Here is a 26,033-nt window from a genome sequence, read left to right as displayed (position 1 = left end):
TCCAGTTTGCAAATTAATTCCAATTCAGCAGTCTCTTGTTGGAGTCTGTTTTTGAAGGGTTTTTTTGTTGTAATATTGCAACTTTTAGGTCTGTAATCGAGTGACCAGAGAGACACTGAAGTGTTCTCCGACTGGTTTTTGACTGTTATCATTCTTGACCTCTGATTTGTGTCCATTTATTCTTTTACGTAGAGACTGTCCTGATGGATTGAACGCTGAGTGTTAGCAATGCTGAAGTTCTCCACGTCGAGCACCACAGCCTGGCCATGCACAAGCACCGTGATTACAGGGGCGTGACCAGGGGCTACAGCAGCCGTGTCTACACTCGGGGCGCTCGGGGTTAAGGCGCCCAGTCATGCTGCAGGCCATAGGCCAGCGGCCCCAGCTGCCCGACCAACACAAGGGCGGACAGAGCCACGTTCCACTCGTTAATGCGCATGCTCACAAACTACAAGGCTTGGGGAACTTGTTCCAGAGGCGGCCCAACCGGTCTCTTTTTGAGAGGGGAGGAAGAGGAAGCGCGACGGCTCCTGCTGCGGGGTTGCTTTACGGCTCTATGTCGTAACGACCTTTGACCCATCCGTAAAGCTTGGAACTCGCGGGCCCCGCCCACTCCCAGCGATGCCGTTGGATTCGGGGAGCTTTAAAGGGAAAGGCGCCAGAATCCGCTGCTGGCTCCTTGGCCGCCTCCCGTAGCGCGGCGGAGCCGCTGGCAACATGGCGAGGGCTGGCGCCGTGCCTGGGGCGCTCAGCCTCATGGACAAAGGCATTGGGAGGTGGGGGAGCCGCGGGGAGCCCCGCCGGGGCCGGGGGCGTTGTGGGCTTTCTCCCGCTGGCTGGGCGGAGCAGTGGGGAGGGGCTCCCGGGGGCCTAGCCGCAGGGAGTCAGGGCAGCTGTCGCGAGGGAGGTGCGGAGGGCGGGGGGGGGTTAGGAGAAGAGGGAGCGATGATGTCGCTATTTCGATAACGGTGGGGCACGGGAGCGGGGAGACGGGCTGCTGCTGCTGGATAGCGTCAGCTTTGGTGCCCTCCAGGAGCGGGGCCTCTGGGACCCGGTGTTACCAGGGCTACGCTGAACACTGCACTTTCAGAGCTCCCCCGCGAGCCTGTTCCTCGGGGCAGAGTCGCAGGAAGGGGCAGAGCTGCGAAGTTCTGTGTTCTTCATGCATCCACTTCACGTCCCCTTGCCATTTATTGTAGCTACCTGTGGTCTGTCATTTATAGCGATTATGTGATCCATTTCCCTAGACTGTATTTTAAAGAGGTTTTCCGTAGTACTCATTGTGTGACCTCCAGAAACTAAGGCAGTGTATTAGAAATGCTGCACTTTCTGTTTAACGCTTTTTAGCTCCAGCTAATATGTGCTCACGCTTAGATACTGTTGTCAAGGTAACTTGAACTATTCCATAATCTTTTATAGTGGGGTGTTCAGGTAAATCAGCTTCTAAAAGTAAGCAGAGTAGCAAATCTTAAATCGTTTTGCCTACAAAGATGGGTATTAAGTGCATATTAAATATTAAAGTGCCTAAACAATAGCACATTTCTTTGCTTCACAGACTTTATGGTCTTTTAAAAACTTTTAGAAATAAACCCTCAGTATAAAAAGATCCTAAGTCCTTATACTTACTTGAGCATGGGCAATAACCTGGCTGTAGTCAAACAAACGCTTTTGAACAGAGACAGAAATTTGCTCTTTGAGGACAAAAACCAAGACGGCAAGTTCTTTAGTACCCTAACTAAACTGTATGGTTTTTCCTAATTGTCCACCACATTTAAGATGACAGCATTGTAGTTAATGTAGGTGGCGAGAACAGAATTTTTGTTTTAAGCATGTTTTTTATGAGAGAACGTGTGAGCAGTAGGCTTGGTCTAAATGAAAAAATTAGGTTGATTTAACTACAAGAGTAGGCTGTGAAAAATTCACACCCCATAGCAGAATAGTTAAGTTGATCTGAGGCTTCGTCTACACTAGAAACTTCAAACCGCTGCTACAGGAGCACTCCTACGGCAGCGCTTTGAAGTCCAAGTGTGATCAGACTTGAGCGCTGGGAGACAGGTCTCCCAGTGCTCCTGGTAATCCACTTCCATGAGGGGAATAACACCCCCAGAGCGCAGCAAGTTTCCGTGTAGACAGTGCACCAGCGCTGGGAGCCGCGTTCCTCGTGGAGGCGGTTTTTTTAGAGCGCTGGAAGACCTCTCTCCCAGTGCTGCGCCGCGGCTACACAAGCCATGTTAAAGTGCTGCTGGTGTAGACTAGTCCTCGGATACAAAAAAGATCTACTAACTTTTAGCGGGGAGGAGGGCTAAGGATACTGGTAAATATAGTGGATTATTTTCAAGTTTAAATATTGAGAACCTTAAATGTAAGGCAGATTATTTTGATTTGCTATAGTATACTATTCTACTTGAATAAAATATATTATTTTTGTAAATAGTGATGTGTAAAATTTGTGATTTGCACCCCTTAAACTGTTGGTTAATTTGAGATTTAGAAATGTTTTATAAGTTAATTATCTTAAGACATCTTAATTAATACTGGGTATTTTCATTTATAGCTTGTTGGAGATAACTCTAAGTTCAGAACTTCACACAATCAACCTACATTGTAACCAAATCTCCAGGATTGAAGGGCTTGGCCATATCTGGAATTTGCAGCATTTAGACTTGTCATCTAATCAAATAAATCAAATAGAGGGACTAAGTACCCTGACTAATCTTCGCACTTTAAATTTATCCTGTAATTTGATAACAAAAGTAGAGGGTTAGTATATTTTTGTTTTCTTTCCCTTTAACGTTTTATGAGCCTTTTCTGAAAGTTTTGTTGAGGTTTGATTCAAGGAAGATCTTAAGCCTGTGACTGAAGTTAAGCATGTGCTTAACCCCCATTGAAGTCAAAATCCCATATTACATATTGGATTAAATTGAAGAAATAATACACAGATCATTCTAAAGGACATCATGGCAATATTTCCCAGTTGACTATTTAAAGCAGATTAAAAAGTTTTAAAATAAACTTTGATCTTCATTCCTTTTAAATATTATCAACCATAGTGTTTGTATCATAATAAACGCAGTTTATATTTGTCATTTATAGTGTCAAGTCTGACTGTCTTCCTTATTTTACCAGTCAGACATGTTTATCTCTGTGTATTTTTTTAAAGCTCTTGCACTAACTTTTTCCCCCACTTTGTTTAGGACTGGAAAAGCTACATAATTTAACCAAATTGAATTTGTCATACAACCGCATACATGATCTTACTGGTAAGTGGATCTGGCAGTGATGTTGTCACACGTAATATAAAATATCTGACTAAATGTATTTGCAAAGAACTAAAAGATAAGAAATGCAGAACATTGGATGTCTCAGGAATTTACTATCATTGGAATATAAAGCTTTTAATCTTTAGATCATAGGTTCAAATCCTGACCAGGTCACAATTGGCTGAAATTAATTACCATTAAACAGTTAAGTGGCTAATGTGAAATGTATTAATCATCTTAAACCATCATTTGCAATGGACTTATGTTCTCTCTGCTGATACTACCAACAAGAGGATCAAAGATTGTAGACATGTTTAAATGCTTTTGCTGAAGCAGAGTGGGAATCTTGAGTTGCTTGGTGCTGTGACAATGATGGACATCTGTCATGTACAGTGAGCACTATGTTCACTTTTAGAAAAAACAAATCCAACATTTTTTAAACAAGGGAGAGTTCAGAAATAGTACAGCAGGACGGAGGCCTGGGTTTTATTTTCAATTCTGCCAATGTCTTGTTGTGGTAACTTCATGTGTAAAATGCAAATTCTTCCCAACTTGATAAAGCACTTCAGGATACTCTGAATTCTGATATCTCTGATATCCAGATACAGAATATTATTACCAGGAGATTACTATTGTAATAGTTCTGTTATGTAAAACCTTTCATCTGAGGTTCCCAAATAACTTTTTTTAATCACTTGCCCTCACAATACCCCTGTGAGGTAGATGTCCTACATGTTCTGTATTGTAGGTACTTTTTGAACACAGAAGAGAACAGCCTCTCTAAAAATGAATTTTTAGGCTAGCTTCCCGGAGTAGTCATCATATCTTACTTGTGGTCACAGCATGTAGGCAGCAAATTCCAAGTATGTGCTATTAACTGTAATACACAATGATTTAATAGTCATATCAAGCTGTCTTGGCACTAAATAGAGAAAATGTTCCCAGTGGTGCTTGCAATATTTATCATCTACAAAGCATCCAAGCCTGACATTGACACACAAATGTATTTACACATGGAATGTGTGTTGCCTCTACTATTGTGACAGCAACATCATGAAATCTTTGCACTTAATTTTGTCTTCAGTGATGTAGTCTAGGCTGATGCAATGCCATTGTGTATGGAAATTGCAGACATTGCAGCCCTGTCAATTGAACTGGCCTTCCCATCACAGTACCATAGTGATTTTTGATAGGACCGCTGGGGGGAGAGTTGGACTGCGGGTGGCTCGGGGGGCAGGAGCTGGGCTGGGGCTGGCTGGGAGGAGACAGGGGGTGGCAGAGCCAGGCATGGGACTGCTGGGGAACAGAGCTGGGATGGGGGTGGGGGGCAGAGAAGAGAAGGAGCCGAGCTGGGCATAGAACCGCTGGGGGGCAGACTCTAGATTGGACTCAGGATCCAGTAGCCGCTGGTCCAACATCTGCAGAAAAGGTGCTGGTAGTCCCCGCTGGGCACCGTCTGGGATTTGTTTGGAGTCCGCCAGGGAGGAAAAGGGCAGGGTCGGTCTGGGGAGAGGAAAATGTTTTGAAGACAGCACTGGGGCTGGTGGGGGGGGTGTTTGAGGCTATTTTGATTTGGGGCTGGGGGCTGTTCCTTGGGGTCATGTGGCTGATCTCATTAGGGGATTGTCACTAGTTTTTGGAGATGGGTTGTGGGTGATGGGATTATTGGAGATCAGGGCTGGTAGTTGGGGGTGGGGATGTGTTGCTGTTGGGACCTCTGAAAAGAGAAAAGTGATGGAGTCTCACCAGAGGATTTATGTATGTTCAGTAATAATAATCCTGGTGGGTGCTCCATCACTGAACATTTTTAAATCAAGAGCTAAAAGATCTGCTGTGGGAATTATTTTGGGGAAGTTCCATAGCTTGTGTTATGCAGGAGGTCGGACTCACTAGATGATCACAATGGTCTGTTGTGGCCTTGGCATCTGTGAATTATGTATGGTCAACTAGGGATCACTTTGTCCTCTTTCAGCAGGCCAGCAGCAACTGAGGTATTACTAGGCAGGAACATAAGCATAGTTGCTGCTTATCTGTGATGTGTTCTCATACTAATGGGCTGTATTTAGACCTTGAGAACCAAAGTCTAAAATACTGCATTTATGTAAATTTTGTATACTTACTTCATTAGCTACCTTCACTTAGATTTGCAAATATAATACATATCCACTGAAGAATATTTCACATTATTGTGAAATTTACCCGTGTATAGCAAATAACTATAGAAATAGCTTTGTTGTCTTTTGTCAGATGCTCAACATTCTTTTAATGAACTTCTTGTCAATTTTACTGTCTCTTTTTAATTAAATCTGTAGATTTGTAATCCTCACAATTTGGCCATGAATACTGAAATATATAATCCAGTGATGGAGCCATGAATTAATATGTAGTCAGGTGACACAGGGCTTACTTTTACAAGCACCTTGCAGGATCATGACCTAAGTTTCACAACTGTGAGGCAAATACAGACTTCTTCGTAGGGTATGTCTACACTAAAAACTTAATTTACAACCACGCAGTAATTACTCTGGTGGTGCATGTCTGTACTTCCCTTGTTGGGTCAGTGGTGCATGTCCTCACCAGGAACGCTTCCACCGACCTACAAGGGGCAGTGTGGGGAGCTGAGAGCCTGGTGTCTCAGTTCGCTGGCAGCTCCCTCCTAGGAACCTGTCTGCCCAATAGGCTCCTGGTGGGCTCTTTTCTCCCCCCCACCACCTCTTTCAGCTCCCAGTTCCCCACCTTAGTGGCTGCAGAGAGTACACGTGCAGCAGAATTGGAGGTAGTGGGAACTAGACATGAGGGAGCACTGTTTTCATGGTACTGAGCCTTGTTTTATGTAAGTTTCCTGTGTTATAGTGCTTGGGGGGGGAGAGGAGGAGGAGTTGGTTGGGGTGGAATAGGGGGATCTACTGCTGTGTAAATTCCCATGAAGGATTACATCCACTGAAGTAGCCTCCCTGGAGCTGCTCTATTGTATTATTTACAATGTCCATAGAAGTACAGTAAACTTTTTAAGATAAAAACCTTTTCAGTTAACTATTTCCAAAATAAGAAGTGTGATTAGACTTATTTTTGGTCACATTTTTAATCCTACATCTCTTTAAGCATTCATTTATATAATAAATATAACTTTTATTCTAAGGGCTGGCCCTAACTAAGCTGAGTAGAGTGTAAACTGCGACCTTAGTAACGCATTTTGCATTTACTAAAATAGATCTTCAGGCAAAATATTCTCTATTTTTAAACAACTAATTTTTTTTAAACTGACAATATAATCCCTTTTAAAAGTTACTTCTCAAAATTAACATTCATGCAGTATTGTCTTATAATGGATAAACCTTAAGACGGAAGTGGGGCAAAATGTTGGATAATTTCAGGGCGTAAAATATTTTAATATATTTTTGTTGTTGTTAGCTTTCCTGTAAAATGCCTTATACCAACTTAGGAAATGTTTGTTCTTAAATACTTGTTTGTAATAGAAGCCGCTGCTTTGTATTTTTCTGAATTTTACAGGATTTCTGGACCTTCGTGGAACCAGTCATAAAATTAGTCACATTGATCTCCACAGCAACTGCATAAGCAGTATTAACCATTTACTTCAATGTATGATGGGACTGCACTTCTTGACCAGTCTTAATTTAGAAAAAAATGGAAAGGGCAATCCAGTCTGTGACACAACAGGTATGAATAATATACTAGATAATTACTTTGAATTCTAGTTACTGTCCAAACATCAGTGGCTTCTGTGTCTTATAATCCTGTGATCTAGTTTCTGCAACTAGTAGCTTGATTCATAAATTATGGCCAGCCATCAAAAAACCTAAATTCTGTCATACTGTGGTGACCTTTGTGATCAAATCTCTCTACTCCCTGATTCATGTTGTCAAAACCATGGAAGTTTTTCTTCCTTTCTACTTATACAATGTACCATGCATGCTGAAAGTCGTCTTTTTATATATATAATTTTTTTGCTACATTTAAACATTAAGGCCTGATCAGAGAAACTGTTTATTTTCAAAAGCAGCAGTTGTCAAAGGTCAGCTGAGAACTGGCTGGTCATCTGGTGTTGCTGTAGCAGGGATTTTAGTCAGTTGCAAATGGGCATAGAGGAATTCTGTGAAACAGTCTCTATTAAAATGTGGACCACACTGGACAAAATTTGGGAACTGAGATTTTTTTTTTCTTCAGCTCCTGCATAGAATTGTATTGGGGTGCTCTCTGAACATGTTGAGAAGTGTCATGGTATAACTAAAATATGACTATGTTCTGCATGCTGGTGATGAGAGTGATAATACTTGAGTTATCAGTCGTTCACACATCTCATGGGGAATTAATTTTGATCCTCCAAGCGCTAAGTTTGTCCCAATGTATTCAGTGGTACCATTCCAGAACACGGTGAGCCTGAACTGAAATTGTGAATTAAAGGAAATAATTACACTTAATATGTAGTATGCTGATTAGGAAAATGCATTTTTAAAGATGACATGTTTAAACTGAAAATCTTATTAAAGAAAGAATGCCTTGGATAAATATTATGCTGAAAATTTGTGAGTTACATTTCAGTTACCTTTAGCATGAAGGTGTTTATAGCGGTTGCCAATAGTGAACACTGTAGTTAATGTTGAAAAAACAGTTTCTGTAGTATACTTCTGGAATTGCAGGTTCATACTGTACAAAATCTTAACTTCAGTCCAAACAGTGATCCATGTTTTGGTTTCTGCACAGAGATGACATTTTTGGAAAGCTTGTGCAAAATCTGTTAAACAATCAGCAATTTAAAAACAAAAAAATAGAAAAAAATTTTTATTTTAAATTACTTTTTTTTATAAACCATTTCAAATGAAGACAAGCTATGTTAAAACCATTGAAATAAAATTTAATATTAAAGCAGTACATGTTTGTTGCTGAAGTTGTAAAGAAACCACTGGTGGAGTCGCTGAAGTCTCTAGCTAAGCACTGAAGTTGCTGGCCAAGCACTTGGAACCAGTTTGTTGAAGTGCTATATCAGCTTTTGACAGCAGTAGCTTCTTTTGCAGGTGGTAAGTGTCAGTTTCAAGGAGTTACTCAACCTTCTGTGGTCTGCTCCAGGAATGCCCCTCAGGTTCCTCTCTCTGTCACTTCTCTCTGGGCAGGGACCCACGTCCCACTCCTTTCTGAGCAGCGGTTTTAGGCTGCACTTTCACTTCACTATGTTTATTCCACACAGGCTTGACAAACATCCAGCCCCTGGACAATGACAGTGACAGGTTCTGGTAAAACCGCTCTTTCAAAGCAGAGTACATTTATTTAAGTACAAAAGCATACAGAGAATGTAGACGAATACTAAACATATCACACATCAGTCTTATGGGGACCATGGCAGGTTTAATTCTTCCAGCTCTTCAGGTGGGCTAGATCACTCTTGGACCACAGATCATGCCTGTTTGTTGAAACCAAAAGGAAAGTCCCTCTGTCATGTTAAATGAAGTCTTTTTGTTCCAAAAAACGTTTTGGGTTTTGTTTTTTCTTGGGCCTCTGATACCTGTTTGAACAGTATATATCAACCACCCCAAGGGTGATCCTTCTCTGGAGCTATGTAGAATCCCAGGGACTGCAGTAATCACCCCACGCTGTTTTTAGTTCCTGGAACAGCTGTGGTAACGTTCCCCTGTGGAGTGAAATAAAATTCCTAACCCACAGTGATTCACAAAATAGTAATAAACTTAATACAAAGATAATATATCTGGTTGCAGTATCTGTTACACAGAGAATATTTTCTTCATTTCAGTTTATCTAACTAGTTCAAGTCAATGACCAGTTTATTGAAAGTTAAGAAACTTATTGGGCGTTGAAAAAGCAGTAAAGCTTGTTTTCCTGTTCCAATCTGTGAATAAAAACTAGCTGTGAGAGGATGAGATTCACTAGGTCTGAAATCTTAAAGGAGATTGCTTCTAGTCATCATCACTTCAGTTCCCTAACAACAGATAATATTTCCTTTTACTTAATAAATCGGTTGGTTTATCAAAACATGTCTTTTATTTTTTCTTACATATCCAGGACATACAAGGTAGTTTTATTCAATCCTCATGCAAACATTGGTGTAGCATCTGTACACTGGGGTTTACCCAGTGCAGTTATGTCACTGTAGCTACAATAGTGCAAAAAAAGCCCAATGTAGTAAGACTTCACCTATCAAGTTCCTGGAGGATTTTGTTCTGTAATGTTTCCTGTTGACTGGCTGCTTTATATTGGGGGAAGGCATTTGTGGCTCTTCTTGCTTTTAATGTTATATATTCTAATAGAAGGTAGGGTGCCTAGAATCCGGCAGGTATCTTTTTTTATATTTAAATTGAAATAAATTTATGAATAATTCATCCCTAAAGGTTACAGAGAGAGCATTCTTCAGACTTTGCCTCAGCTAACAGTCCTAGATGGAAGGAATGTATTTGGTGAACCAGTAAATTTGACAGAAGAGAATTCATCAGATTTGCAGTGTTTAGAAGGTCTCTTGGATTGTTTGGTTTCATCCAGTGTCCCCTGCCATGAAGAACAGGTGCTCTCACTGCTATTTTCAAGTGTAAAAACTGTACGAATTTAATTACTGCTATGTTGGATATGATTATTGAATCTCTTTTTTTTATTTATTTATTTAAGAGTTGTGTTAATTTGCGAGTGATCACCCCTCATATTGATAAGGTGTTAGCTCGGTTTCGACAACGTGCAAGTATACCAACACAAAGCACCTTCAGTTCTTCTTCAGAACCAGTCTCCTCTTCAGAACCAGAAAGGGCTAAAATTGATAATGACTTATACAATGAGATGAGGATCAAAAAACTAGAGGATCAAATTTCACAGCTCTTGCAGAAGGTTACTAGTCTTAAGGTACATCACATTTACATAAAGGCCTTTTTTATGTTTCAGATGTGCATCTTGCTGGCTGATATAGGTGTGGCAGAGTGAGGAAAGAGATGTGTATATTAATGTATGTGCACTCATTTTGGAGGTAATCAGGTGCCACAAGTGATGAGGGGACAATATAAGAACATTCATAAACTTGAAAAACTATAGACAATACTTACAACAGATCATAGGAATTTGCATACTGGATCAAATGTGTGGTCCATTTAGTTCATTATGCTGTCTGTTATCTGGGTATGATATGGGTATGACGTTAATATTTTTCTTAATCTTTTTACACATGCCACAAACCAGTTAGAAATATGAAAAGTGGTAAAATCCTAGCACTGTGAAAGTTGTTAATGGTACAAAATAATGGCCCAATCAGTCTGAATTTACCTTTGGGGGTGGAAGGGATATTTTCCAGTGTATAGTGGTGGTGGTTTTTTGTTCGCTTGTTTTGGGGTTTTTTTTTTAATGGTAGTACATGATGTCCCTGGCATATTTATAAGAGCTTGACTAAATGCACACAAGCAATAGATGCAGTTGTTTTCCATGTCCGCCAAGGGTAGGACTAGAACTAATTTTCAGCAAGGGAGATTTCCAGTAGATGTTAGGAAAGTGTTCCTAAGTATAATTTAGCAATGGAACAGGCTGTCATTGGTGGTATTTAAGAATAAGTTAGCCCATCCCAGATAAAATGTTTATCTAGGTATATTTAATTCTGCCTCAGTGTGGAGGGGATGGAGTAGATTACCTCCTTGCGGTTCCTTCCAGCCTTACATTTCTATGATCTCTAGTTATGAACAAACTTGATGAGATAAATTAATACATAAAGTGCTCTCTGGCACCTACATCTGTAGAGTTGAACCAGTATAATTTCACTGGGTAGAAGGGGGGCATGATTTGGGGGCGCATACCTTTGTTCAATGCTGGGCCCTAATCCTTAGAAGATGGGCTGAACTAAAATAGAGGGTCTTCAATTTTGTAGTTCCTCTATCCTGATGAGGGAGCAAATTATTAGAATACTTTATTCCCATGTTTGTTTATAACCTTGTTGTCAGATAACTTTATACTGGGGAATTTTTTTTTCCTTTCATGTGAACTGAAAGTAGTTTAGAGTTTTAACTATTCCTTATGAGAAACAACTTTTTAACAACCTTCTTTGGTAATTGCAGAAGTTTCAAAGAGTAATGAGTAAGCAATTACCCATGATCTGGCACACTGTTCTGCCAGCATAGCTAGGTTTCCAACATGAGAGCAAAGGCTGAAATGGTTGGCTGACAAAGGGGGAGAAATGTAACTACTGTATGTGGAATCTTCTGTGATTCTATGATTGATTCTATGAACTAATGAATATCAGGGTTGGAAGGGACCTCAGGAGGTCATCTAGTCCAACCCCCTGTTCAAAGCAGGACCAATCCCCAACTAAATCATCCCAGCCAGGGCTTTGTCAAGCTTGACCTTAAAAACCTCAAAGGAAGGAGATTCCACCACCTCCCTAGGTAACCCATACCAGTGCTTCACCACCCTCCTAGTGAAAAAGTTTTTCCTAATATCCAACCTAAACCTCCCCCACTGCAACTTGAGACCATTACTCCTTCTTCTGTCATCTGCTATCACTGAGAACAGTCTAGATCCAGCCTCTTTGGAACCCCCTTTCAGGTAGTTGAAAGCAGCTATCAAATCCCCTCACCCCCCCCCCCCATTCTTCTCTTCTGCAGACTAAATAATCCCAGTTCCCTCAAACAGTAAATCTATTTCTATCAAAACCCTAATCCTTCAAAGTAGATTTGAAAAAAAACACTTTAGAAACTACTTAAGTAATTTTTTATTTTTTATATTTTTTGGACTAACAACTTGTTTTTGTTCTTAGGTGTCTAATTGTTCAAGAACAGGCACTCCTTTGAAAGTTCTCAAAGCAAAGAGAGACACAGATCTGACTTCTGAGAGTGAGTGTGAAAGTGGAAAAGAGAATAACAGAAAGCTGGCTAAAAGAAGCAAGATCCCTAATTATCGTAAATCTACTTTGTCTACTAAGCACCATGCTAATCATCTGAAAGGCAACGTAACTGACAGGTACATTCAGATCAGACACCAAAATACCCAAAAGATTTAAAAAGATTGAGTACTTACAAAATTTTAAGTTGACCTGAACGAATTCAGGATTTGAGGTGATAAAGATGCATGATGCCTGTGGTGGTGATTTTTATAGCATTAATGAAGTTCCCAGTTCTTAGAAATTTCATTCATGTTCTCTTCATTGGTTAGTGCAATGTTTCTTAAACTTCTGAAAGCTTTTCCTCAGCGGGAAAATACAATCAACCAGTTGTTGTGTTCTTCCTGTAATCCCATCATGGTTGGGGTTTTTTTTTTTGTTTTTTACTTTAGTTTTTTTTTAACTCCATATTCTGCCTCTTTTTTTCCTTAATATTAGCCTTTCATGCCTCCCACTTTGAGAAATGATGGGGTAGATTGGTGCAGATTTTAATTTAACTTTTTCTTTTCTTACATGCTTTGCATAGTGAATGGTTAATTAACAAAGCTGACATCTGAAACATCCTCACTAGCATCTGAGTTAACTCCATTTAAATGAACAGGACAGTTCATACCACATGCTGCTTTAGACTCCATGCAAACTGAAGCAGACATTGCTACACTGATGTACTTGTCATGTTTTTAAAGGTTCTCTCCATAACCATGACAACTAAAGACTTTTTTAATGAAAGCTCAGACTCTGAAGAAACAAATGTAATCTGTCCATACATCCCTGGATAGTCCTTTGTGCTTCCCATAGAGGGTCATGTCCCATACTGTGGGAAGTATTGCATTCGTAGATGGCTGTGATGACAGATTGTATTGAACTGTTTTTCCCTCAATACATGCAGGTAGCTTCCCTTTAAAGTAAAACCCTGTGGACAGAGTGGTACTTAACGTGTTATGACAAATGTTATAGTATTTTGGTTCATCAGTACTTCTAGAGTGACCCCACATGAAGGCAAAGAACCTTCCTTTCAGTGCTGCCTTTGATCATTAGAACTTTCAGTCACGCTTGTAAGAAAATGTCAATGTAGGTCAGACAGCATACTTTAGAAACTACTTGATTTTTACAGGAGGGCAATTTCTAACTATGCTAGGACATTCTCAAGAAACTTGAAAATCACAGTGAAAATATGATAAGTTTGTTAAACAGATACAGAGGAGTGGTTCTCAGCTCGCGGGTCCCTTGTGGCCCAATCAGCACAGCTGCAGCCCATGTGACATCCTCAGGGTCATACAGGTAGTATGTATGTGTATATATGTTTGTGTGTGTGTGTGTGTATATATGTGTGTATATATGTATATGTATATGTATATGTATATATATATATATATATATATATATATATATATATTTATATTTTGTGGTTGCTGCTCACATTACGCATAGAGAGCTGTATATGTGGCCCACCATGGTAAATAGGTTGAGAACCACTGTTCAAGAGCATAAATATTCATTTACCCAAATACTGTAATAGTGTGATAGGTCTTACATGTGTATAGTGTATTTCAACGAAGGATCCCAAAGCATTTTACAAACTAGGTCCTGATCCTGCAACTGTGTCCTCAGAGCCCCATTGAAATGATTGGGACTCTATGTGGATGCAGTTGTAAATTCGACACAAGTCGTGGATGAAACAATACTGTAGTGCTGTCACATCTGGGATAAAATACATTTCACAAAACCATTTTAGCACAGGAAATGAGAATATTTTATTTAGTTGAAACTAGGGGGAGCTGCAGATGGGCATAATTAGTCAAAATGTTCTGCTTACTGAGGCTACTCTTAAAGATCCTAATTTCCTTGGAAATAGGCTTGTAGACAAAGAACCAAACAACACGGATGTTCTTACTTTACTTGGTTTTAAGCACTGGAAAAAAGCTAATGTACATATATTTAGAAAGGTTAAACAGGTTGACCCAGATAACTTTAGGTTTGTTAATCTGACGCTGATCCCAAACAAAATGGGGGAAAGATTGGTATAGGTTGCAGTCAGTTAAAAAAAAAAAAAAATCATGTTGGTTGATATGGCCTTATGCAGAATAGGTCTTGTCTAATTTGACAGCATTTTTGATAAGTTTACAAGCTTGATAAGGGTAACTGCTGACAAACTATGTGAAAGATTTAATTTTAGTATTGTGCAACATTCTGATGGGGGTGGTGGGGTGGAAATTGGCACAGCTGGCTTAATTGAAAGCTCAAAAAGAAACTAAGGCCATGTCTTCACTACGGAGCTAAATCAGCACTACTGCAGTCGATGCGTGGCATCAATTTAGCAGATCTGGTGAAGACACGCTAAATCGATTGGAGAGCACTCTCCCATCAATTTCTGTACGCCCCCTCCCCTAAAAGACTAAGGTAGGTCAGCAGGACTGTGTCTCCCATCGACACAGCACAGTGTAGATACTGTGGTAAGTGGATCTAGCTAGTTCAGTTATGTTGTGTTGTTTACGTAACTGAAGTAGTGTAACTTAGATCAATTTGCCGCAGTAGTCTAGATCCGGTTTAAGGGGTGAGGGCAGTGGTGAGCTGGAGCCAGTTCGCACCGGTTCACGTGAACCGGTTGTTAAATTTTGAACCAGTTTTAGAACCTGTTTGGTAAAAATTGTTACAGCTCCCTGAGCTCCCGGCCGGGGAGGCTCCCCCAGCCCCTCCTCTGCCGTCCCCCCTCTCGCAGAGCCTCAGTGTGCCACGCCACCGGCGCCTGCGCCCTGGACCGCTCCTGGGCAGCTCTGCAGCTCATGCCGCTTTGAGCAGCATGGTCAGGGGGTGGGGCGGTGAGCTCCAGCGGGTCGCGCGGCATCCATACATGCTGCCCTGAGCAGCGTGGTAAGGGGGCCGGGGCTGGGAGGAGGGGTTGGATAAGGGGCAGAGAGCAGTTGTAGGGGGTGGTGGTTCTGGGGGAGCGGTCAAGGGACGGGGGGGGTTGGGTAGGTGTGGGAGTTCCTGGGGGGGGTCTGTCGGGCAGGACCGGTGCAACGACTAGGCAGCTGCCTAGGGCACCAAGTGGTTGGGAGCACCAAAAAGCGGTGCCCCAAAAATTTTTTTTAAACAGCAGACCACAAGGCTGCCACTGCTCCCCGTCTCCTGGCTCCAGAGGGGCTGCCCGTGGCTCAGCCAGTCCCTCCACCCGGGGGAGCAGCCAGTAGTGGAGCAGGGAAGGGGAGGGTCTAGCACTAGCAGTTGCGTCTTCTTCCCCGTGCTGTGGGCCGAGCTGAGCTCCCCGTTGCCCCCGGGGCTCTCAGCAGCAGCCGCCCCCACTGAGAGCCCCGGGGGCAGTGGGGAGCCCAGCTTGGGTGTGCGGGGGCTGGCTGCCTGCGCTGCTGCTGAGAGCCGCGGGGAGCCCAGCTTGGGCTCAGGGGGGCTGGTTGCCTGCGCCACTGCTGAGAGCTCCAGGGGCGGTGGGGAGCCCAGCTCAGCCCGCGGCGCTGGGAAGAAGGCACAGCTGCGCTCCGCTCTTCGGGCGGAGAAGCTGGGTGTCTACTCCGCCTGAAAGGTACCTAGCCAGGCCACGGGGAGCTGCAGGGGCCTATGGAGCACTGGGGGGTGGGCAGGTCCAGTCCCTGGCCTGGGGAATGGTGTATGTGGGAGCAACCCAGGCACCCCTCCCCCAGCCAGTGCCACCCCTCCAACACCCACTGACCAGCTACTTCTCCCCTGTGCACCCACCACCCCAACAACCTACCCCGTCCTGCCACTTTTGCCTCTGGGCAACCTCCACCCGGCAACCCTCCCCCCCCAAGCCAGCCACGGTCACCCTCACCCCTGCATCAACCTCGGGACCCCCCCACCTGCCATCTCCCTCCTGCCCACTCCTCCCTTGTGCAAACCCCGCCCACCCCACCCCCCCGCAACAACCCCAGGCACATACACACCCCTGCCTGCCAGCCAGCCCCTTGTAACAACCCCCTCCTGCCTACTTCTCCCTTGTGCCACTCCCTCCCTGCCACTGCATCCCTGCAACAAGCCCCTTTTTCTCTGTGCAATCTCTTCCCTGCCACTACACCCTCCCACCCCCTCTACCTCTTGGCACATCCCTTATATCAGAACTTTTTATAGGGAACCGGTTGTTAAGATATTGGCAGCTCATCACTGGTTGAGGGGATCATCCAGTGGATGTGTTTCTAGCGAGGTCCCCCACAGATTTGTTTCTTGGTCCAGTGTGATTTATTATCTTTTTCAATTATATGAAAGAAAATCATTGCTGGTTAAATTTGCAGATGATGCAAAAATTGGTCCTTGTCATTTACTACTCACTAATTTAGTTATACAGAGCAACCTATATGGTCTGGTTCATATGAACAACATGTTTTAACTTAGCCAAATGCATGACCTTGCATTTGGAAACAAAGAATGTAGGTCAAACTTTTGGGATTTTATTGTGGAAAGTGGAGACTTTGCTAAGGACTGCAAGTTCAGGTCAGTTAACCATTTTCTATAATAACTCCACTTACAGTAAAAGATTAAATAGCACAAGTTTATGACTTCACATGGAAATAGTTGGCTGTTAGTATTTGTTTCTCTTGTATTTACCCCTTTCCTATCATTCATACATCTCTTTTTTTAAAGAGAGTGTATTCTCTTCTTATGTTAAGGTATTTGTATACCCACATCTTGGAAATGAAATTGGTTATTGATTCATCTGTGGCTTATGAATAATATAACTTCCACAGTTAGTTGTTCTTTGGATTTCACTAAGGATCAGTAAATTTTCATTTTGGAGCCCAAGAATAGATTATTTCAAAACTGTTTCCAGAATCTTGACTCCTCAAAAGGTCACAGAGAACCTAATCAATATTCTATAATAGATAAAATGTCAGCAATTGAGTTATGTACCGAGCATCCAGGTAGACTGCTTATATATGTTAATATATGTGTACTTACATTTATTTACACTTCGTGGTCCTTAGTTTTTCTTTATCATCACACATTTAAATCCTATGTTCTTGCTTTTTCTCTCCTGCCCAAGGAAGGAGATGTGTTTTGTTTTTGTTTTTCAAACAAATCGAAGAAACCCACATGCTGCTGTGTCAAAATCTTTCCTTGGATCACTATACAAACTAAAAATGTGGATTTTTTTCCAACTTGACCTCCTCCTTATTTTCATGAATGAAGAAACAAATTATTAGATTCATTCATGTAATCCTTTTATGTAGGGCACCATTCACTTTTTCTGTCTCTGTCCTTGCTGATTACTTGTCTTTCTCTTCCTTGCCTCTTGAGCATCCGCATTTAGGACCAGGACCACTGTGAATCCCAAAAGATACATGTATCCGCTGCTTGAACTGGATTTGACCCAAACATCCTCCTCTACACCTTTATGGAATGGAAGGCTACTGTGCTGCTACAATGGTCTTTGCCCAGTTGTTCAATCTTCAACCATGAGTGAATGCTCTTTCCACTTTTAGTGGCTGTATTGAAGCACCTGTCTGAGAGTATGTCCACACCTCAGGCTCAGGGTGTAATTCTCAGCCTGAGGAGATTCACTCATGCTAGCTCTGATTGAACTAGCATACTAAAAGTTGAATGTAGTAGGAGCAGCGGGAGGGCCCAGCTGCCCTGAGTTTGTGCCATCTTGGATAATAACTACCTTTTGTGTCTGATGATCACGATACCTGATGGCTGTACTTGCCGGTTTTTTAATTATACCTTAGTGTCCTTTACATGCTAACTGCGGGATATAAAAAGTGAGATTTAGAATGTAGTTAATACCAATGGTCTGACCTTAAAATCAAACCTCTGAAATTCTCTTACTACATTTAGATTGACAGTGTCTGTAGACCACCATTAAATGGCTTTCAAAATAACATATCCATGAGTACTGCATATTTTTACAGTTAACCTTCTAATTATAATTCCCATTCTGTTTACAACTTGTTCTCCTAAATTTAGATGTGCATTTCAGTATAGTTGACTCTTCCAGCTTCTAATATTGGCAGATGTTGTCTTGTGATATAGGCGCTTCTGACACTTGATGTCATTAGTGTGTAAAGCGACATTTAACTTTCTACACTTCTTAAGTACATTAACTTTTTTCTACTACTGCAGGAGAGAGGAGCAGAATTTCTTAAAGCCGAAGTGTCTGCATTCTCAAATGAAAGAGAACTCTTCTTTTGTAAATTCAGCTTCAGAAACACCAGACTTGGAAGTGGTGGGAAAATCAGCCAAGAAATTGATGGGAAGACCAAAGAGTCAAATAAGAAAAACAGAAGACCTGAATTCAAGTACTGCAGAGGAATCTACTTACAGGGTATGTTTTTACTTGCAATAAAGTAAATAGAAAAATGTAATCTTCACCTGCAATAGAGCAAGTGTGAATACAGAGGCTGTCCAAGGAAAATTCTAAAATGAGTTGTGAGTAGGATCATTTTGCTAAACTGTTTTGTAAAAGTAGTGAAGTCTTTTAATAATAAAAAAATTAAAACAAACTTTTTAACAACATATTACTATGTGTTGTGTTGTAATAAATTGTTAATGGTCACCTCTGCCAGAAAAGACGTCTTCTACAAATTTATGCTCTGCCAACATAAATCCTTCTACAAATAAGTAGAAAACAATAAAAAGCAAAGCTGTAATGATATAACCCTCCTATATAAGTCAGTTGGCTGAGCCAGTGATTCTGTTAAGCTTTCCTACCTCAAGCAGATGAATGCAACTCCTCTGGCTGGCTAGACTAGATGGTTACTGTGTTCTGTTTACCCAATATTCTTTTGCCTACTCTGGTCTTCCATCAGTTTCCTAAAAGTACAAACAATTTTATAAGAGCTATTAACCTAATTTAAGCAGAAGAGCCAATCATTTTATAAAACTTGAAGGTTTCAGAATGTGGGTTTTTAATATATTTTTGTTCAGGTATTAGTTCAAGAACTGGATCAGGAGAAAGAGAAGAGGTGGAAAGCTGAACAAGCCGAAAAAAAACTCGGAGAATATGTCAAAGAACTACAGAAACAATCAAAAGAAGAAAAGGATATTCAGAGTATGGCTGTGTACGCTACAGACAGGTAAAGGAAAAAGATGCTTAATCCAAGGCACACTGCTTATGTGGCTTAGAGAAATGAGGAAAGAGTTAAGCAGTAAACTTTCAAAATAATATATGTACATAGGGAAGTAATACCAGGACTTCAGTTGATTTGGTTTACAGTGAAATCCCCTCTTTGAAAGTGTGTTCCTCAGTCTTTTCTGTCCTCCAAATGGACAAAGTGGCCTATCTAATGAGTTATATGCATTTAGTTCTCTTTCCTCCTTGTGCCAGTCCTGAATGAAAGAAAACACCCAGCCATTTCAAAGTAAACAGTTCTTAACATCTAGACTAGCATAGGTCATCTCATCAAAAAGCCCCAGGGGCCACAGACATGTGTTGGCCCTCACTGCTCCTGGAAGGGGCCAGCTTAGGCAGGGAGCCTGCCTTAGCCTTGCTGCACCTGCCACCAAAAGGGAGCCACTGGAGGTACGTGCCCCCTCCAGGAGCCAGCACCCCATACCCACTCCTGCACCCCAACCCTCTGCCCCAGGCTCAGCCCAGAGCCCACACCCCCTCCCAAACCTCTGCCCCATGAAAGTGAGTGAGGGTGGAGGGAAATGGGGCGGGGCTTTGGGGAAGGGGCGGGGTAGATCCTGGGTTGCCCTTAGATTCAAAAAGTGATCTTGGCCATAAAAAAAGGTTGGAGACCACTGTTTTAGTAAATATAATTAAGAGGGGAATGTACTTATGTTATTGCACTAACGTTTAGGTTAAAGGAACTGATTTTGAGAGAGAGAAATACAAAAACAGGACTGCAAGCGGATATCCAGCAATTGAAGGATGAAACTGAAAGACTTACCAATGAGTTAAATCAAGCAAGAAATAAAGAGGAAGATCAACGAAAGGCTCTACAAACTTTAGAAGAAACGTTATCCAAGATGGAGACACAAAGAGTACAGGAACAAGCAACAGGGGTATATATTTAGCATTGGTTGCCTATAATAATGGGATGGCATCTAATAAGCACATAAAAATACTAAAGAGCCCCTAAAAAATGTCAAAGCCTCAATTTCTGTTTTTAAATTGTAGTTTTTACTGTGAAAATAAATCTTTGATTAAATATGCATTTTTAATTACTGTTCTTTCAAATTTAAAGAATGGGCAGGCAATAAAGTATTAAATGTATATTATAAAAAAAATGGGTAAGGGTCAATCACTTTTTGATTCAATGTTTTTTTTTTCAACAGTATATATTAATGAAAAGAGGCTTGTAAATAACCTAAAAATATGTATTCTTTAAATTGATAATACAGGCCTTAACAATCATACCAAAGAACTTAAATTTTTTTTGCAATTATCTTGTGTCTGTTTGACTGAAGAAATTAATTGTATGCCTGTAAGTTTATATAGAACAAAATAATAATAAGCAGTAGTGTATTAGATGCTTTTTGATTCTTAAAGTGAAAAAGCATGGTGATACTATGACCAAAAGAGGCACTGGATTTTTTTTTTTGGCTTTTATACAGCACAAAGAGCAGATACTAGACTCGTTCATCAAATTATTTTACAAGTAGTCTAGGATTACTGAGAGTTTGGAAATGACCTCCAAATCCAAAGCATGTATCCTGCCTTTCACTTAGGAAGGGAAAGAACTAAATCCAGTCATACTCTTCCAAATGTACAGGTTTGGAGGTTGTTCTTGTTTTAGAAAGGTAATTATTTAGTGGTGCATAAAGCCCCTGATTTCTTTAGTGGTGGGGAAGATCCTGGAATAAATCCCTTACCATCGGGTAGCAGTGACATCATCTTATTACCTACAAAAAGAACCGTTTATTAGGTGAATACCTATCTACCGTTTGGGTCTTTAGAGTTTTATTGACCTGTATTGTTGAATATTATAGATTTTCAGATAATAGACAGGATTACTTTGAAACTAAATTTTTCTTCTCAACAGTTCAGCTGTATTATTACTGTGCTTTGTCTTTCAGTTCAAATAATAGATATTTTCTAGAATATTTATCAAGTTCTTTTCCTAAATGCAGTGCAGAGTTGGCTCGATTTTTGAGGTTAACATGATGGTTGAGAACTTCACTATTCAGGAACTAATACCAAAGTAATACCTTTACCAGTGATAGTTATTTGTTTGTTCTATTAATATGAACACAAGATATTTGTGACCTATTGTAAATCTAATTTTTGTACTTTCATTGTATGGCTAATTTTCATCTCAAAGTGTATATCCCCATTGTGGAGTCTTTATGAAGGCTTTCTGTGAAAAGTCACCAGGTTTAATGAACATTAAAAAATCAACAACAAAACTTGATTGTGCCCCATTTCATCCCTAGTAACAATAGGAATAAATAGATTGTTAGACATGACTCATGGGGAAGCATGTCCTAAAATGAACTAGAAAAAATGCTTTTATTATGGAGAATAAATAGATCCACAGAACTTGATTAGCCTGAACGACTTGGTCTTTAGACACCCTCCTAGGTAACTTTAGAACTCATTGCCAATGAAAATTAAACCTTGACTGAGATACTTCTGTACCTTATTATTTTTTTCCCTCCCCTCCTCCCTCCTCCCCCCAAGTGTTCATGTAGGAGATGATGTCCCATTGAAAATGCAGGGCTTTTATACATTGACACAGGGCATCAGGTATTGAGATTACCTCCCTCAAAACTATACCATCTCAAATTGCTTACTTGCAATATCACAGATGCCCTTTGACCTTCTGATTTGATATGATAATCCAATATCAATTGGGAAGATAGTGAAATAACTGCAGAGAAAACTGCTCGCTATTTTGCTTTTCTGAGATCAGGAAACTAAACAGCTTGTTTTTGTTTCCCTTCCATCTCTACCCTTTAAATCAGTAATGATTTAATAATTGTTCCTTTAGAATGATACTCAGAGAAAGTGCTTTGTCTGTTAATCGACTATTAACAGCTTTACATTAGTTATTCTCATGCTTTTTCTCTCTCTGGCCTAATGACTCTTGACTTACTCATCCACAGTGAAATATAGTTGCTTTTTGGTGACAATAACTCAAAATCAGTAATCTACAGACTTTATTGTTCCAAAGTATAGACTGCACCAAGTATTCTAAAGATTAAGTGGCATTGCTTCACCAAAGTTCTGTCTGAAATTGTGACTTTATAATTGAGGTAAATAAGTCTTTCAAGGTACTTATATTTTTTAAATCCTTCTGAATCCTTACTCTGTAAATTGGTAAATATCCCTTGGCTTTTATAAAGTGCCAAAAACCCTTTGAAGATTTTCAGTTAGCATTGTTACATTTGATATGGGGTATACTACATTGTTGCAAATTTCGCTGCATATTCAATATTTCTTGGAGAAGTCTTGTTCTGTATTAGACTGGTAAGGTGACAAAAACTGTGGCCTTTTATGAAAATACCTTAACAGTCATGGTGTTTGCCACAGAAATAATAGCCCTGATAAACACACTGCTTTAATAAGACCGTTGTTGTTTTTTATCCTAATTGAAAGCTTTAGGAAGAGGCAGCAGTTTTACGACTTGTTCTTCTGATTTTATAAATTTTATACAGATGAAGCGGATTCAAGAGGCAGAACTTAAAGCTTCAGCAACTGAGAGAGAAGTACAGTTACTTCGAGTATCTCTTCGACAACAGAAAGAGAAGGTGCAACAACTACATGAGCTTCTCCTGTTAAAAGAGCAAGAGCACAGGTTTGTTTCTTTACCATAATCCAGAGAGGGTATGTTAATACTGCAGAACCTAGAAAAGCTTTGCTTGTTTGGGGATGTTCTGCTATGGTTAGAATCTAAGCCAATTTATTTGAAAATATGTTTTGAGAAGTCCTATCCTGTTTGTCTGCCCTTTTGTTAAAATGGCAGATTTGGAGGTTTTGGGGAGGATAGCAGAAGAGGTTACTTCCATTCTCTCCTCTCATCAGCTCCGTAGTAGGTGCTGAGAAGGAAATACTGGGCAGCAACTTTCCCTCATCTGAGACTTCCATGCAGATAAACGTATTCCGCAAGTCTTTCTTTGATTTGTTTTTCATCAATGACTTACATTGTTCAAAACTGTCAAAGACTTGAATGAAAGATACCTTATATTCGTTCCTGGATAAAAGCATATCAAAACTTCAATTGCTTTCATACAAAATTTCTTTGCATTAACTTTCAGTGTTTTACAGTATGAAAGATAGACAAGTCCTACAGCATCTATTCAAGATGAATCCTAGCAGATTAGTCCTTTTGTCAGTGATCGCAGTTGTGCTGACCTTGCGGGAAAACAGGTTTTAACACATGTGCAGTTTGGATAGCTCAGTACAGCAAACAAGACAAATTATGTGCAAGTAGTTCTGATTTTTATACTGGTCTTGATTTGTGTTTGTTTAAACTCTTGCTGAATAGCATAGTCTTAAAATGGCTTTCAGAGGGATAGCAGTCATATAATCTTATTCCAGCATACTTCAGTAAAATACAAACAATATAGTGCAGGACTCTCAGTGGAAATGAGTTTAATGTTGTCATATGCTATCAGAGTTTCAATTTGTTCTATCCTAGCAGAATTTCTAAGGCTAAGAACATTTTGATTTCTTATTTTAAGAACATTAAAGTAGTGGACTAATATTCCTAATTTGTGTCTTCCTAAAAATGTCTTATTTACACCCCCATTGCATACTTTACACACACTTTTTTTTCCTTCTCCTTTCTATTGCTATTTTTAACAGAATTATGGATTATATGTATTCGAGGACAAATTCAGAGGTTCTGTACGTTTTTATACAGTAACTCCTCACTTAACCTGGATGACATTAACGTTTTGTTGTTAAATCGCTGATGTATTAGAGAATATACTCATTTAAAGTTGCACAATGTTTGCTGCTAATGTTGTTTGATTGTGGGGGCTTGGAACCAGGGTGGGCCAGCAGCCCCCCTCCCCCATCAGCTCACCTCCATCACCACCACCCAGCACCTCCCACAGATGAGCAACTCCCCCAGTCCTTTCCACGCTTTCTGACCTTAGCAATCAGCTGTTCCATGGTGCTTAGGAGGCTCCAGGAGGGAAGGGGGAGGGGCAAGGATGCAGCACGCAGCCTCCTCCCTCCCCTCCAGAGCCTCCTGAATGCCCTGAAACAGCTGATTTCTGCAGGCGGGAGGAGCAGGGAGGCTGCGTGCCGCATCTTTGCTCCTCTTCCCTACCCTCCCAGAGCCTCCTGAATGCCGCAAAACAGCTGTTCCACAACATTCAGGAGGCAGGGAAGAGGAGTGAGGACATGGTGCACTCGGAAGGGCGGAGCAGGGGTGGGAAGAGGTGGGGCAAGGGTGGGGCCTTAGGGGAAGGGGTGGAGTGAGGGCGGGCCTGGGCGGAGCGAGGGATTGAACACCCCCCGGCACTTTGGAAAGAACAGCAAGAGGAGCAGCCAGATCTACCCTCTGACACCACTACCTCAACCAAGCTTCACAATCATGATTGCTGAGTACAGTATTAAATTTTGTTTTAAATTATTTAAAACCTACACTGCATATGTATATAATGTCTTTTGTCTGGTGAAAAAAAATTTCCCTGGAACCTAATCTCCCCCATTTACATTAATTCTTATGAGGAAACTGGATTAATTTAACATCGTTTCACTTAAAGTTGTATTTTTCAAGACCACAAATACAGCGTTAAGCGAGGAGTTACTATATTTGTGTAAGTGCAGATGAGGGTGTGGGTTTGTAGTGGGAAAAGCAACCCACAGAATGGTGTAAATATGAGAGGTCTGTGAATTTCTGAGGATATTTTGACCATCTATTTATTTGCCAGTGACCAAAAGTCTCAGTCTTCTGAAATTTTTTGCAAAGTAAGTCTTTCCAAATTTTTGGACCCTTTTTTGCACAAAACTGTAGAACCCACCAGTTTCTAAACTCAGGTATGTAAATATCCCCCTCATTTGAACTACAATAGATTTTCTTAAATCTATTCGTCTTAGATTTCCACTCAACTGAAAATAAAAACACCAAAACAGGGCTGTTGGTTTTCAGCAGTGTCAACATAATGCTCTTTGAAGGTGAGGGAGAGAGACTATATAATAATAATAATAATTAATAATAATGTATTCCTTGCCACGGCACCGTAGTGCAAAACCTTAACATTGGCCCCAGCAACCTCAGGAAGCACATCTGGTAGGCATCCTTGCACTGGTGAAATCTGTGGTGTGATGTTTTCCCACAAAAAAATACAAGGTTGGGGTTAAGATTTTGCACATTAATGCGATGGTGAGGAGTCTGCGGTATGTTTGTGTTACTATAGAAGTAGGAGATGTGAGGGGTGTGGGACTTATTTATAATTGGATGAATGTCTGTCAGTGAATATGTAGTATGAGAATGAAGGTATGTTAACTGATGCTTGCTGCTAAGGGTTCTGATGGGTGTTTCCTTTAGTGAAAAACCAGTTATGGTCGCTAAATAGTTTTCGTTTTCCTTCGTTGGAATTATACAGTTATACTGAAGTATAAAACATGGATTATCTACCCACTGTTCTCCTTGACCTTCAAAGTATCTCATGAAGAGCAATGATGTAAATACATGGTTCCTATCTTGTTGTTATAGTGTTTTAAATTTTTTTTTAAAATAAACCTAGTGATATAGTATTGAAAGATACTGCAATTCTGAATTTAATGTACCTGTGATTGGTAACTCCAGGAGAGAACTTGAAACCCGAGTTGCTTTGAATGGATCTGAATTCCAAGATGCCTTGTCAAAAGAAATTGCTAAAGAACAACAACGGCATGAAGAACGCGTTAGAGAATTTCAGGAGAAAATTAGTATGTTAAACCAGCAGTATATGGAGTTAGAAAACGAATTTCGTATTGCTTTAACTATTGAAGCCAAAAGGTTTAAAGAGGTAAGATTAAGACAGTATCT

General features: G+C 40.6%; 1 protein-coding gene across 5 annotated transcripts in view; it reads left to right on the top strand.

The window, feature by feature from the left end:
- Window positions 1-493: 493 nt before the first annotated feature.
- The window catches only part of LRRCC1 (leucine rich repeat and coiled-coil centrosomal protein 1), a 37,640-nt gene continuing 12,100 nt past the window's right edge, over window positions 494-26,033 (top strand). For 3 of the 5 annotated variants that reach the window (XR_013345117.1, XM_077810072.1, XM_077810071.1), the window contains exons 1-12: window positions 494-776; window positions 2,555-2,760; window positions 3,195-3,260; window positions 6,771-6,938; window positions 9,620-9,789; window positions 9,891-10,118; window positions 12,010-12,212; window positions 18,223-18,424; window positions 19,027-19,175; window positions 19,905-20,109; window positions 22,705-22,844; window positions 25,812-26,013. Coding sequence is in view for 4 of the 5 variants with exons in the window: in XM_077810072.1 (XP_077666198.1) it covers window positions 718-776; window positions 2,555-2,760; window positions 3,195-3,260; window positions 6,771-6,938; window positions 9,620-9,789; window positions 9,891-10,118; window positions 12,010-12,212; window positions 18,223-18,424; window positions 19,027-19,175; window positions 19,905-20,109; window positions 22,705-22,844; window positions 25,812-26,013 (1,998 nt within the window). In the remaining variant the exon portion in view is untranslated. Of the gene's footprint in view, window positions 777-2,554; window positions 2,761-3,194; window positions 3,261-6,770; window positions 6,939-9,619; window positions 9,790-9,890; window positions 10,119-12,009; window positions 12,213-18,222; window positions 18,425-19,026; window positions 19,176-19,904; window positions 20,110-22,704; window positions 22,845-25,811; window positions 26,014-26,033 lie in introns of those variants that run through there. The other 2 variants (XM_077810073.1, XM_077810074.1) reach the window with 2 other exon arrangements.

Source organism: Eretmochelys imbricata, chromosome 2 (assembly GCF_965152235.1).
Source record: "Eretmochelys imbricata isolate rEreImb1 chromosome 2, rEreImb1.hap1, whole genome shotgun sequence".
NCBI lineage: Eukaryota > Metazoa > Chordata > Testudines > Cheloniidae > Eretmochelys > Eretmochelys imbricata.
Note: the sequence above shows the minus strand (reverse complement) of the source record. Positions and strands in the feature narration are given on the sequence as shown.